This window comes from Podarcis muralis, chromosome Z (genome assembly GCF_964188315.1).
Source record: "Podarcis muralis chromosome Z, rPodMur119.hap1.1, whole genome shotgun sequence".
NCBI lineage: Eukaryota > Metazoa > Chordata > Lepidosauria > Squamata > Lacertidae > Podarcis > Podarcis muralis.
Window position 1 is genome coordinate 17,192,295 of NC_135673.1, and position 15,232 is coordinate 17,207,526.

General features: G+C 45.7%; 1 protein-coding gene across 1 annotated transcript; it reads right to left on the reverse strand.

The window, feature by feature from the left end:
• Window positions 1–4,384: 4,384 nt before the first annotated feature.
• Window positions 4,385–14,435, reverse strand: MYMK (myomaker, myoblast fusion factor). Its single transcript, XM_028715625.2, has 5 exons — window positions 14,146–14,435; window positions 11,867–11,981; window positions 8,623–8,771; window positions 7,859–7,975; window positions 4,385–5,263 (listed from the first exon to the last, which is right to left on the reverse strand). Exons 1-5 carry the CDS (start codon window positions 14,278–14,280, stop codon window positions 5,117–5,119), a joined length of 663 nt encoding a protein of 220 aa, XP_028571458.1. The 5' UTR covers window positions 14,281–14,435; the 3' UTR covers window positions 4,385–5,116.
• Between the last annotated feature and the right edge of the window lie 797 nt (window positions 14,436–15,232).

Below are 15,232 nucleotides of genomic sequence, written 5' to 3' on the forward strand. Positions count from 1 at the left end.
AGGATGCAAATCCTCATTCAGAGATCTGGTAGGCAGCGTCTTCTGAGGTTAGGAAATTCCACTTCTTCCCTGAATCAGGAGTATTTGACTGCTCCAATCACACCTCGATGCAACAGAATTACTCTCTGTCACTACTGAGCCTGCCTGGAAAGAAGGTATGCCAGATCTGTGCCTCTTAGAATGGCAATGGTGCCCACCTGAGAGGTGCCGAAACCCACCTGAAAGGTGCAGGAACTGAGTTCCTGGGAGTTCCCCCTGAAAAAGCCCTGATTATTATTATTATTGCATTTATACCCCACCTTTCCCTCCAAGGAGCTCAATAGTTCCCCCCCTCCCCATTTTATCATCACAACAACGCTGTGAGGTCAGTTAGGCTGAGAGGCAGTGACTGTCCCCACGTCACACCCAGTGAGCTACATGGGCAAGTGGAGATTTGAACCCTGGTCTCTCCCAGTCCAGGGCAGGCACTCTAGCCCCCATTCTTGCTCTGCGTAGATCCAAACGCCTCCCTTCTGCAGACCCAGATTCCCTGCAGCGACCCCCACACCACTTAATCTTTCTCAAGTCTTCAAGCTCCCTCCTATTCTCTTCTCTTCCCTTCCCCTCTCTTTCCTTTTGGACTCTGCCGAGATCTGCAATGCCTTTTGCAGCCCCGAAATTCTGGTCCTCCTAAGTGATATCCCAGCCCTGGAGAACAACGCAGTATATGGAGTAGTCTGGGAACTATAAAGGCACTTTAAAAGGGGCAATAAACGTTTTGGGTTTCATATCACCTTACTGAAGAGGAGAATAACAGATAGGCAGGAAATTTCAGTAGCAGACCCAGAGAAGGTCACCCGTCTCAGACACTACCTTAGACAAAAACAGCTCCTTTTATGAAGGCAGCTGGGGCTGCTGGCAGAGGCCCAAAACCTCCTTACAGGCTCAACTCCTGGCAGCGCTGAAAGGTGAGAAGAGGCTGTTTTGTCTGCATTCCCCGTAGATGTTTGAGAATTATTCCTTGGCGTTCGCTGTCCAGGAAGGCTTGGCGAGCATCGGTGCCCAACTGCACCACACTGATGCTGCTCAGGCTTATGGGGGCTGTGCCTGGCGAGGTGGTGCATGGCGGCCACTGATTTCCTCACGCGCCTGCATTCCTGGATCAGCACCAAGAACTTTATTTCATTAAACTAATAGACCGCCTCATTGTAGGAAACCTCAAAGCGGTTTACAAAAGAATAAAACGGCAAGGTTATTAGTATAAACAATTTAAAAGTTCAAAACAGTAAAACTAGCAGTAAACTAAAAACACATCCGCGTTCTGGACAGACTTGCCTAAGCAAAAAAATGTTTTTAACAGGTTCTATTGGCATAGCTGGCTGGGCTGATGGTTTCTGTAGTCCAACAACATTTAAAGACCCCAAACTGAAGAGCACTGGGGCAGGCAGTACTGAGCCACTTGGACCAATGTAAGCAAGCTTCCTATGCTCCTATTTAATTCATTGTGTTAGTCAAAATGATGAGGACTAGAACCTTACTTTTAGCAGAAGGGCTCTAGCTCAGTAGCAGAACATAGACATTACATGCAGAAGGACCCACACTTAATCCCCAATGGTTTTTCCACGTAGGGTTGGGGATGTCCTGAAGCCTCAGAGGGCTGCTGCCTGTCAGGGTACTGAGCTTGCTTAGCAATATGGACCCCTGGGTCTGAGTTGGTATAAGGCTGCTTTTTATGCTCCTATTTAATTCAGACCTTTATTTGAAACTGTGTGGTTGTAGAGGAGCCCTGGGTGACAGGGTGGAGTTGCTGTCAAGACAGCCTACCTGCCTGCCATCCCTCCCGGAGGTGAGAGTGAAAGCAAGTCTCATTCTTGAGGAGGGTTCAGAGAGTCTGTCAATTTCAGTTTGTCTCACTTTCGCATTTTTCCTCTTTTAAGTTCCACTCTCCACATTCCCACACCTGCTTGCTGCTTTTGATTTCTAAAAAAAGTACTCATGAAAATTTGCATTACCTGCAAATTTCTCCTAATACACACATTTGGTGTGCAGTTTCCCCTAATGCACACATTTCTGCAAAGCAATTTCCCCTTAATGTAATGCAATTTTGCATGCAGCTTTCACCAATAAATTTCATTTAAAAATAAAATAAAATCAAAAACACACACTCAGCTGAAGAGCTGTATTGCAAAATCTGGAGAAGCACAGATGTTGAAGGGTGGCTACAGCCATTTCAGTCCACATATTATTTCACAAAGGTATGCCTTTTCTTTCTTTACATCATTATTGTATCCCACTTCTTCCTCCAAGGAGCTCAAGGGAGTCTACGTGGTTCATCACCCCCCCCTTAATCTCCAGAACAACCCTGTGAGGTAGGTTAGGCTGAGAGGTAGTGATTGGCCCAAGGTCACCCAGTGAGCTTCATGACCAAGTGGGGGATTTGAACCCTGGTCTCCCAGGTCCTAGTCAGGGCACTCTAACCACTACATCACACTGGCTTTCTCTTTATATGCAAACTGAATTGAATTTCTGTATCCCATCCATAGTCCTGAGTCTATGGCTTTATTGCTGTATATTACACCCCTGTTTTTTGCTATGCAAGAACTGCACTGCTGTTTTGTATCCTAATTCTGTTTGCTCAGCTGTAACTTCGCTGAGTAACCACCCCCCACCCTTGATTACAGTTGACTGGACTTTCCAAATAAACAAGGAAGCAGGGAGGTTGCAGCTGAAATGAAATTTGCTCTGGTTTCTTCTGCTGTTGGTAGCGAGCGAGCTTTAAGTCAGCACCAATGGGCAAGCTTAGGACAGTCATTGATAATGGCTGGATTCCAGCCAGATTCTAGTGCACTGTTGAATGTAAAGCAAGCGAGAGAAACATCTGCAAATCTTGGTTCATGTCACAGTCTGTTGCTGTATGACGTCACTGGAAATATAGCCAGCTAAAGAGTGTCCATGTCAAAACAGAATCGCCCACACCCCAGACAAGTAGTTTGGGAAATTATTTGCAGCCTGAGGGCCACATTTCCTTCTGCACAACTTTATGGAGGCCACATGACACAACTATGAGGACTAGAACCATACTTTCGGGTGAGGCTGCAGCTCAGTGTCAGAGCACATGACATACACGTCTAAGATCCCAGGTCCAATCCCCATCAGGAAGGGCTGGGAAGAGACCCTCTGCCTGAAACCCTGGAGAAGCTGCTGCCAGTCAGTGTAGACAATGCTGAGCTAGATGGACTAGTGGTCTGAATGGTTTAAGACAGCTTCCTACCTAGCACTGATGGGTCATCCAGTGTGTAGAAAATGCATGCCCCTATTTGTTGTTCAAGGTGATGTTCTTACTTTTAGTGTGTGTGTGTGTGGTTTGTTTTGTTTTGTTTTCTGCGCTTAGCCAGGAGTGTGTCGAGATAGACGGCAGTGGTGCAAATGCATTGCAGATACTGAGCAAAGATTAATGTTGGCCTTCAGCGAATGTTGGTGGACATCCATCCTCCTCTAATTGTCCGTGACAGAGAGCCCCTGGCTTCCTTCCCAGACAGGATAAATAAATCATCCGCTCGGCAACACTAAACAGTCTGTTTAAGTTGGGATAGCGGTGCAGACGTTTTGAGCCGCGCCCCGCTTTCGGGAGCTGGGTCCTTCACCTCTAAATTTCCCGTGAATGTGGCAGGCGCTAATGAGGGCCTGGCTGAGCACACCTGCTGGATGTTTTCGGGTGGTGGAGAGTTGAGCAGGTGGACATCACAAAGCAGGCACTGTTAGGGCCAGTCCTGCAAGGCACGGAGCACACCTGAGGAAGGCTTGGGAGGAGAAGGCATGAATGGAGCAAGCGGCTCTTTAATTCCAGTTGCCTGCTGACCTAGCATTTAATTTCTAAAAGGAGGAGTGATGGGGCTTCCCTCCACTTTATCAGTCATTCCTTTTTTACCTGCAAGTTCAGAAGCTGCCCTGTGCTGAGAAGTCAGATCATCATTTAATGGACCTCAGTATTGCCAGCAGCGCTCCAGGGTTTCAGGCAAATAGTCTTCTCTTAGCCCCAACTGGAGATGTCAGGCATTGAACCTGGGATCTATCTGAAACCCTGGAGATCTGCTGCCAGTCTGTGTTGACAGCTCTGAGAAAGGCGGGTTGATGAAGGCAGTTCCTTTTTCCTAACAATTCTTTTTAAATCCTCCCCCCCCCCCATAATTATCCCCCTGGTTACTCCTTGCTTCATTCTGAAATCCACCCTCTCCTCCACTGCTCTCTTATCTTGGCTTTGCCTTATTTAGTCAGCAGAACTCTTTCTGCTCCCCTTTGCTGAATAAACATCTGGATTGTGACATCACGGATGACTACAGGATTGTGGGATCTGCAGGCCGGTTTAAAACCATGCCACGTCCAGAAACATGTATTGCAAAAGCTGTAGGTTAAATAAAGATGTTTATTTGGGTGAGGAAGCATAAATAGAAGAGGAAGTAAAGAAAAACACAAACTCTCCCTCCGCCTGCTCCTACTGTACAGACAGAAAGACAACGGCTGCCCCTTTGGATTAGTAGTGAGTGGGGGAAATACTTCAATTTTTAGTTTCATGGAATCATAGTAAGGACTCTGGTCTCTCAATTTGCTCTCCCCCCCCCCCCCATAAAAAAGTCCTCATGAAAGCTCATCAGCATTCTGATCTGAATTTTAACTGACCTACAACATGTTTTCATGCAGTTTTACTTAATGTGCACCTTTTTGCAAAATGATTTCACTAAAATAATGCATTTTTGCATGCCATCTTCACAAACACATGTGTTTTTATAGACACTTTGCCCCCTAAAATATTCCTCTTTGAACCCATTACTCGACTGGAGAGTTGCAGTGCAAGATTGAGAGTGGTGAAGATTCTGGAGGATGGCTGTGTTTAAGTTGGCAACTGGATTCATCTCTTTAATGCAAACTGACTCTTAATTTCTCCCCCATTCCTGTTAAGGATTGCCAGACCTGGCTGGCAGGGCTAGGAAACACATTCAGCTTGGCTGGCCACAAGTTGCACATGGGATTCATCGGACCTGCCCTGCGGCTAGGAGGGTGGGGTGCACAGGTGCAGGTGCAGGTGCTCTATCCGTTCCAGCAGCAGCCACACACAAACACACACACACACGCCACATTCTCAGACACAGCAGCAGAGGGTTGAACAGTCCAGTTTGGCCGGAGCGCCTCCGTTGCCGGCCTTCTTGTTCACTTTGGGGAGCAGGAGGACAAAGGACATGGCCAAGGCACAGTGGTAGAAGCTGTGGACGTACGTGTAATCCCACTCCTGGAACAAGAAAAAGCAAATGAGATTCTTCAAGTGTGTGTGTAATGGTTTCTAGTTATTCAGTGGTGTAGTAGTTGGGAGTGTTGGATTAGGACCTGAGAAACCAGGGTTTGAACCCCCGCTCAGCCATGAAGCTCACTGGGTGACCTTGGGTCAGTCACTGCCTCTTAGCCTCCCCTACCTCACAGGGTCGTTGTGGAGATTAAATGAGAAGCAGGGGGAGAACCATGTATGGTACCTTGAGCTCCTTGGAGGGGGAAAAAGTGGAATATAAATGAAGTAAAATAAATAAGAATAATTAAATAAACCGTCCTCTCTTGCTCATTATGAAAACTGTGACAAACCCAACAGGATGGCATGAGCGATATTCCATTTTTGTTTCTCATTATAATCTGAATATTGATCTAATGTGAGATCACAATGGAGAGGCTTTAACATGAATATGGATGGAAGAATTTAGTATTATGCAATATGAAGTAATGGTGGTCAGAATTAATAAAGGGAGCTTATCTTGGACTTTTTGTACGGAAAAAATGAAATGAATTGATTACAGGACACCTTGATTTAAAAGAAATATTGGTTAACAGAAAGTGGAGAAGATAGATATTTGTATGGACTGAAGGTTTTAAATGATTTTATATATGCATTGCAGGTACTAGATGACCCTTTGGATTCATTCCAGCTCTACAACTAAGATTCAGTGATTCAGGGGCTTTGGTCATGCAGAGACTGAGGTCTGTGCCTTTTGGTAAATGTTCGTGTGTGTGTGTGTGTGTGTGTGTGTGTGTGTGTGTGGAAAGAGAGAGAGGCCAAATGTCGACACACTGAGGGAAGTGACAAAGACAATAAAAACTGGGTGGGTGTTGCTCCCACAGCTGTGGGCTGAAGACCATTCCTGCAAGCCCACGTTCCGAGAGATAAGCCAACTCTCCCTTGGACATCTCATGAGTCAGATGCCAAGAACTTTGGAAGCTGGCTTTTCCACGCGGAGAATCTCAGGACCTCTTACCTAAAATGGTATCGTTGCTTCAGGCCTGTCGGAGTGTGATGGAGGGTTCATCCAGGAATTTTAAGATTTCAACCCTCCCCTTTTGCTGGGATGTGGAATATGTTTGGGCTTTGACTAATCTCCTGCCAGTGACATGCTTTCTACACAGGGTGATTTGCGGGGGGCGGGGGCAGGGGGGGCCATATAACCAGCTTACTCATGAAGCTGGCTCTGATTAGCCTCATAATTCTATTCCCCCTGTCCCCCCCCCCCCCCACACACAACACATGTGCTGGAAATGTTGGTTTATTTGCCACACACTCATTGGACTGAAATTGTTTTCAGACGAGGCTTGTTGCCATCTTTTCATCCATGGAACACTTCTTGCTACTGAGTTCCTTTTCCCTCATGTCAGAAAGAGGTTTTCTAAACAAGCAGGACCTCAGCACAAGGCCTGGGCGATATCTGGTTTTCAACATCACAATATAGCACCAGCTAAACACTGTGATATACCAGTGCAGTATATCATGATGTCTGGAATAAGGATGGAACTACGTAGAGATGAACAGTAGGGTTGGGCAACATCTTGTTTTCAACACTGAGATATATAACCCGCAAACATCGCAGTATACTGATATATCACAATGCCTGAAATAAGGATGGAGCTATGTAGAGGCATTGGCTGGCTTCACGGTTTTCCCTGCATTGTGATTTTTGTTGGCGCCTGCTCTTGTGATTTGCTGCCCCTGCATGAGGCAGGGGAGAGCTGAGCTGGTGAAGTCAACAGGGGTTGCAGGAATTAAGAAAAGCATTGGCTGGCTTCACAGTTTCTCCCACATTGTGTTTTTTTGCATCACACACACACACAATGAGTCACGATATATTGCCAAGTCAAAAATTATGAAATAAATATCATGATATGGACTTCAAAGCGGTTTTGTACAATATATTGATATATCACCCAGCCCTACTGAGCACAAGAGCATTCTCCCTATCTGAAGTTCTCAACAACTGGCATTCAGAGGCATACTGCCTCCAAGGGAACAGCCCTGCTGTTGAATCAGGTCAAAGGGGTCCCATCTAGTACAGCATCTGGCCAGCTACATACCCCATTGAGAAACCCACAAGCAGAACCCACGTGTAGCAGCAACTCTCCCCACTTGCGCTTCCCAGAAACTTGTAATATTCAGAGGCGTCTTGCCTTTGATAGTGGAGGGAGAACAGCGATTATGGCTAGTAGCTATGGATATTCTTATCCTCCACAAATTTGTCTAACACCCTCCTTTTACAGCTTTTCAAGGTCATGACCATCACTACCTGTTCAGGTGGCAAATTTCAGAGTTGTGCATGGCTATCTAAAAGAGCAAGAGGGCATAAGACCGTTAAGTATGTAGTTACCTGAATTCACCATTGCGGAAGGGGGAAGGAAGGTCTATCCATGGCTATGAAGCAGAAGAATGCCCTCACTGTTGCCTTTGCACATTTCCCGGGGGCTTCTCAGAGGGCATTTAACTGGCCATTTGCCAGGATGCTGGACCCAGGTGGGCATCTGCTCAGATTCACCAGGGCAGATCTTAAGTTTTGTGTTTTGCAAGGGGCAGTCTTACCTCAAAGAAGAACCTCAGCATCAAAGCAAGGGCCCCGAAACAGAAGCCAGGACCAATCTGCTGGGTATAGACGCTTTTGTCTGGATAGAGACCCTTCTTCTCCTTCATCTTTTGTAGCTGGGAGGAAAGAAGGCAACAGATGATAGATTTCGTTTGCCGTGGCCTTTTGCAAAAAGAAAAGCTGGCTTGCAAGGAGGTATGGAGTCTCCCACTGCCCCGCATGATGCTTCAAAGCTCTTCCCTTCCTTCAAAATTCCTTTTATATATATTTCTCAAATGAAGGAATCAAAAACCAAGGTGTGAGCCCAAGGTTCTCTGTTGGGGGTGGGGGTGGGGACAGAGGTGTGTTTTCTTAATAACCATCATTTCCCTCCAGGATGACACTTGTGAACTGGGTAGCATCTTTCCATAGGAGCTTACTAAGGTGGTGGACTGTCCTTCATTTAAACAGAGGTTGAATTACTGCCTGTCATGTATGTATTCTTTAATTGTTATTCCTGCATTTCAGGGGGTTGGAGTAGGTGACCCTTGGTGTCCCTAACTCTAAATTCTATTATTCTGTTATCTTGTTTGCTTTAGCTTGCAAAATGTCTTGGGCTGGATCTGTGGGAAACCAATTTCCCCCTTTCCCATAATCAGGTGGTGGAATGGGCGAGGAGGGCATCACACACACACACACACACACACACACACACACACACAAAAACTTTGACTTGTTATGGCTGGCAATACTTGCTTAATGCAACCAAGAAGGGGAATCTTACCCATTTTACAGTGATCATGAGAACTGCTGTCCCAATCGGTCCTGAGTAGACGCCGTAGCCCCACCGATCATGGTAGATTCTGACTGCGATGGTGAGCACTCCAAACATCACAAACGTTGACCGTTTAGGCTCATCGAACTCTGCCAGGGCTGAGCAACAGGTGATATACAGTGTCATTTGAAATGCTGTGTTGTTAGGGCAGCTTTAAATCTCCCTTGAAATGGATGTCTTTGTCCATTTCACCTCATTTTTCCAATCTTGGATGCAGTTCTTCCACATTTCTCCAGCATTTTGTCCTCATGGAAATTCATTAGTATATTAATGTTCATTTTCTCTCATACATTTTTGTGTGCGGTTTGGGCAAATAGATACTCCCCCCAAAAAAAAAATCCCTAATATAATGCATATTTGTACACATGGGTTGGTTGAAGAACCATAGTCCTTCAAAATCCAGACTTTCATTTGATCTGAACATTCCAGTGTTTGGCTTCTGTAGTTCTAGTGTTAAGAGAAAAAGGGGAAACTTCTTTCTGCCCACCTTTCTCCACAACATACATTGGTTTAAATATCTCTATCATATCTCCTTAAGGGACGCGGGTGGCGCTGTGGGTAAAAGCCTCAGTGCCTAGGGCTTGCCGATCGAAAGGTCGGCGGTTCGAATCCCCGTGGCGGGGTGCGCTCCCGCTGCTCGGTCCCAGCGCCTGCCAACCTAGCAGTTCGAAAGCACCCCCGGGTGCAAGTAGATAAATAGGGACCGCTTACTGGCGGGAAGGTAAACTGCGCTCCATGTGCTGCGCTGGCTCGCCAGATGCAGCTTGTCACGCTGGCCACGTGACCCGGAAGTGTCTTCGGACAGCGCTGGCCCCCGGCCTATAGAGTGAGATGGGCGCACAACCCTAGAGTCTGTCAAGACTGGCCCGTACGGGCAGGGGTACCTTTACCTTTTATCATATCTCCACTTACTTGAGTTTTCTCTGAAAAGCCCCAGATGTAACCTTTCCTGATAGGGGGAGTCACTCCACTCCCTTGATAATTTGGATTGACCTTTTCTGAACCTTTCCCATCTCTGCACAATATCATCTTTGAAGCAGTACAAGCAGAACTCTACCCGGCACACTAACGAAAACTCAACGTGGTGACGGCCACATTCACACCATATGTTGAAAGAGTTACAATACCAATACAATGATGGTTTCCTCCAGAGAATCCTGGGACCTGTAGTTTGTTCAGGATGCCAAGAGTTCCCGAGTTCCCAGGGTGATTTAACCATCCCTCTTCTCCAGGGAACTCTGGGAGCTGAAGCTAAGTGAGGGGGAATGGGAAAAGAGTTCTTTATAGCTCTCAGCATCCTAAACAAACCACAGCTCCCAGAATTCTTTGGAGGAAGCCATCATGGTTTAAAGTAGTTCAGAGTGTTTAGAGTGGTATGTTTCAAATGCACAGTGCAGATGGGGCCTTGGACTATATCTGTTTGCTGCTGACAATCTGCTCTGATGGGTGTGGGTTAATGAACTATCTTGAATAAACTACAGTTCCCAGGATTGGTGTGTGTGTGTGTGTGTGTGTGTGTGTGTTGTTGTTGTTGTTGTTGGTATCCTAGTGCTTTAAATGTACAGTGTGAATGTGGCTGGTACCTGGGGACCTTGAGTTGCAAAGGGAAATACTAATGAAAAAGTTGAGTCAAATATGTTTTGGGGAGAACATCACCCCTTGTTCCCTTTATCTGCAGTTCTCTGAGTCGTCCCAGGATGTTTTCAGACTGGGCTGAGGTTCCTCTCTAGTGTCATGCACCTGCCTGCAGCCCGCTAACTCACACTTCATCAATGAGGCTATGAATTATCAGAGACTGTCATTGCACGGGGAATGCGGTAATCGCTCGTAAAAATTATGGCTCCCGGCGGGCTCCATGAGTTCTCCAGATTACACAGCTGTAGCGTAGCTGTTTCAGATTTGCAGTCCCAGGAAATGTCCCTGCAAGGAGCTGAGCATGTTCAGCTCTTTGCAAAGCAAGATGGAGGAGAGGTTTTCTTCACGTCCCAGACACTACATGTCCATGTGTCCTTGGATTACATTTTTATTATTATTATTCAATGGAGGTTTGTTTGTTTTTTTGGCTAAGGAATAAGATCCGGTTTTTAATCTGTTCTGCTTGTCTGCTGACTTGACATCCCCTCCCCCATCAGATAGATCCAGTCCTGTGAAATTATGGGGATCTCCCATGGAAGTATGGGGATTAAAAATGGCAGCCAGCACCACGCCCCTCCCCTGAGAATTCTAGCAGCGAGGCCACCCTAAATTGCAAAGCTTTTTTTCATATTCAAAAACTCACTCTAGGCCCTGGTAATTTATTTACATAGCATTATCAAGGTATATGGTGCTTTGCGGAGTAGTTGGTAGGAGAGAAATTTGGCTTTGGTTGGCATTTTAATGTGGACCTACTTTTTAATGCCCACAGTTTAAGAATGATGTTGACAAGAAAGGAGATTCTAACTAAACATCAGGAAGAGCTTTCTGATGGTAAGAACAGTGGAACGGACTCTCTCGGAAGGTGGTGGACTCTCCTTCTTTGGAAGTTTATAAGCAGAGGTTGGATGGCCACCTGTCATGGATAGTTTAGATAGTATTCCTGCATTGCATGGGGTTGGACTAGATGACCCTTGGGTGTACCAACTTTACAATTCTATGATTCTATGAATTCACACATCCCAAAACAAGCTTTGCACTGAAACACAGCCATCCCTCAAAAAGCTGCACTTCTCCAAATTTTGCCATGCTATTTTCCAGCCAAGTCTCATGGCCCCCTATAATGCACATATCAAAATCCATGTCTTAGCAAAAATAACACACAAATGCATTATACTGTATTAAGAGAAATTGTTTGCCGTAATTGTATATTAGGAGGTATGTGTAATTAATAAGCTTCTGGGTTTTGTGAGGACTTTAAAAAGAAATGCAAACTGGTTTGGAAATGTGCAAACTGTCTAGAAAAATCACGAATGGAGAGAAACTGAAGTTGATAGGGATGCTCATCTCTGTTACAGAATAGCATAAGTATAGAAGACTTCTCCCTCGTCAGAGGAATTTCTAAATATTATTCTATTTCTGAAACTTCTACTTTTTTGTTGTTGTTAAAAAACAAAATGTGACTAGGCATTGCTTGTTTTCCTCTACGTCAAATATTTGCCTTAACTCCCTCAAAGTATCTTAGCATGAGAAACCATCCCAAAGAACGACTTGCTCTTACCCATCAGGGACACCCACATTGATAAAGCTGTCCCAAATATACTGAAATATTCCAAGATGTCATACTGCATGAAGCACAGGATGGATAAACCGGGGCCGTCACATGCGTGGTAAATCTGTTGGGGAAACATAAGAACGTATGAACGTAAGGAGGGCCTGCAGGATCACGCTAGTGGGCCCCCTATTCCAGCATCCTATTCTCCCAGTGACCAACCAGATGTCTGTAAGAAACCTGGAAGCAGGACCTGAGCCCAATAGCCCTTTCCCCTCCTGCAGTTTCCAGCAGCTGGTATTTAGAGGCATTGCTGGCTCTGACTGTGGATGCAGAGCCATTGTGGCTGGCAGCCATTGAAAGCCTTCTCCATGAAATTGCCTAATCTCCCTTTAAAGCCATCCAAGTTGGTGGCCATCACCACTTCTTCCTGCAGGAGCAAGTTCCATAGTTTATACGCTGCATGAAGAAGAAGTTTCTTTTTGTCTGTCTTTTGGACACCCACGAATTCTAGTGTTGAGAGAGGGGGAGAAAAACTTTTCATTTCCTCCCTGCTATGCATCATTTTATAAAATTCTATCGTGTTGCCTCTTACTTGCCTTTTCTATAAAGTGAAAGTCAGAAACATTGCAGTCTTTCCACACAGGGGGGTAGCTCAACCACTCAATCATTTTGGTTGCCCTTTTCCAACTCTACAACAACTTTTCCTGAGGGTAGGCAACCAGAACTATACATGGCATCCCAAATGTGGCCATGCCATAGACCTGTAGTATAGCAGACACTAGCTGTTTATCGCCAGCAAATCTTTGTCCAATGTTGATTTGTTTACTTATTTTGTAAGATTTACACAATGCATGATTGTTTAAAAGTCCTTTAAAAGGTTTACCAAGAAGGTAGAATCATTGGTAAGGAAAATACACAAAAATTAAAGGCGTTTGAAAAGTTAAAATAACAAAAACGGATTAAAACATTCATCAACTTTCTTTGTGCTCTTTATTTTTGTTTATCAATAGAATTAAAGAAAAATTAAAAGATAAAATGTTTTTAGCAGGTGCTGAAAAGAGTACAGTGAAGGGGACCTGCCTGGTATCAATAGGCAGGGAGTTTCAAAGTGTGCCTCCAAAGGCTGTAGCTGTCAAGACCATCCCTCAAAAGGATTTCCGTTTCTAGCACCACCACCCTGTATCATGAACATTTGCCCCATTCCATCGCATTTGACCCATCTTTGAGTTGCAATGAGCAGGTTATTTGTGAAGGCAAAGGAGAGAGATGGAGTTCATGCAGATGTTTTCGGCTGTTGCAAGAACCCTCGTCTGGGTGGGAAGGTAAACGGCATTTCCATGCGCTCTGGCACTTGTCACGGTGTCCCGTCATGTCAGAAGCGGTTTAGTCATGCTGGCCACATAACCCGGAAAGCTGTCTGCGGACAAACACCGGCTGAAGTGAGATGAACACCACACCCCATAGCTGCCTTTGACTGGATTTAACTGTCCAGGGGTCCCTTACCTTTCCCCCCCCCTCTTAAGCCTTTGTTTGGGGGGGGGTGCAGATGTGTTTGCTGGTCTGAATAATTTCCTGTTGGGGAGATGGAGAAGGAGGGCCTTCGAAGGCTAAGACAGCGATGGCTGCATTTCTTCTGAGAAGCTGCAGAAGGTCTTGGCTGGAGGATGTGGAGCAGCTGCAAGTCTGTCTCGTTTTTCCTCCCCAGCCTTCGGTTCTATTTTTAAGTACATTCAAGGCCCCCACTAAAAACTCACGAGCACGTTTCCTAACTGGCCCACATCATGTACAATTTTTTCATTAAATTTTATTACTGCATTTATACCCCAACCACATAATACCTGTTCTGCATTTGGTCTTTAAGTGTGGAGGCACATACACTTTAGAACTCCCTGCCTATTGGCACCAGGCAGGTACCTTCACTGCACTCTGTTTGGCACCTGCTGAAAGCAGCTACCCAGATATTTAGAAAGCTGGTGTGAGTTTTCACCTGTTTTTAGTTTGTTATTTTAACTTTTGGAAAGCTTTACATTATTTTTTTTTCTTTTTATCATTTTGTATTGTTTTATCTTTTCTGTAAACTGGCTGTGAGGTCATCACCCCTTTTCTTTTTTACAGTCAAGAAACATATGGCTAAATAAAGGTGTCTGCTCTACCACTGAGCTAAGAAATCTTAGTTCAATAGGAACATAGGAAGCTGCCTTTCCCCTCACCCCCTTTCACTTAAACAAATGGACAGACACCTTTGGAGAACAGAGAAGGAGGAAGGGGAGGGGGAAGTTTCTTACCGACACAAAGAACATGGTGAAGAAGTACACCATAGCCTCCATGTGGAACTGTCTCTTGGCAGCGATGCTGATGGTCGGGAGGAAAGCCAGGCTACTTAGAGTTGGCAGAAGGAGCTTGGCGACCAGAGAGCCCATCGAAAAGGAAGAGAGATTGCCAAAGCGTGGAAAGGCAGGATGGCTGGAAGATCCTTCCAGATCGCAGAGCTGGTTGGCGAATTCTGAGCTCCAAGGCTACTGTCCTGATCTGGGCCTTGGGAGAGGCAGCTGAGCCAAATGGACTTTCAAGTTCAGATGGCCCAGCCTTGGCTTAGCCACTGTGTGCGTGAGATGTCAGCTGATGACAGGTGCTGGGGGGGGGGCTTGGGTTTATGACGGTGCACAGCTGACAGCTGGCATACAACACAGGCCACACTTGTGAGGCTTGGAGACCTCTTGAAGACCAACAGATGGTCCATTGCAAAAGCCAGCAAGCCTTTGGGATGTTTGCAAATAGATAAGCACAGGTGGGGCCACATTTGCTCTTGGCTGCTAGGAAAAGCAATTTCTTCCTCCTTACCCATTATTGTAATCATCTAGCAAAATGCACAGCATTATGGCAGGTAAGATATGTGCACAATGAGTGCTTGTATCCAGAGTCTTTAACTGGTTCAGACTACTGTATATGTCCACCTAGCTTAGCATTGTCAGCACTGACTGGCATGGTTCAGTCTTCAGAGTTTTAAACAGGAGAGATAGTGAGCCCTACCTGCAGATGCCATTGGGGACTGAACCTGAGACCTTCTGGATGAAATGAGGTACTCTACCAGTGAGCTACAGCCCTACTCCTAAAAATTATACCCGCCCCCATCATTCTGGATAAAGGGCTTAATTAAATGGGATCATAACATATGCAGAGCTTGCTGGGTTGGGGCACCAAAGGCACATCTATTCCGGCACCCTATCCTCATAACAGCTAACCAGATGCCCATTATGGGAAACCCTGAGGCAGGATCCAAAAGCCCTCTCCCCTCCTGTTGTTCACAGCAATTGGTATTCAGAAGCATTGCTTCCCCTGTCCAAGGGAGGTACAACTCGGTCATCGTGGCTA

Excerpts from the sequence above, each read along its gene's own strand:
- MYMK (XM_028715625.2), bottom strand. The coding sequence starts at position 14,280 with ATGGGCTCTCTGGTCGCCAAGCTCCTTCTGCCAACTCTAAGTAGCCTG. Across the intron at positions 8,772-11,866 it reads AATGTGGGTGTCCCTGATGG|CCCTGGCAGAGTTCGATGAG; the intron begins GTAAGAGCAAGT and ends CCTGTTGCTCAG. Across the intron at positions 7,976-8,622 it reads TCATGATCACTGTAAAATGG|CTACAAAAGATGAAGGAGAA; the intron begins GTAAGATTCCCC and ends CTTTCCTCCCAG.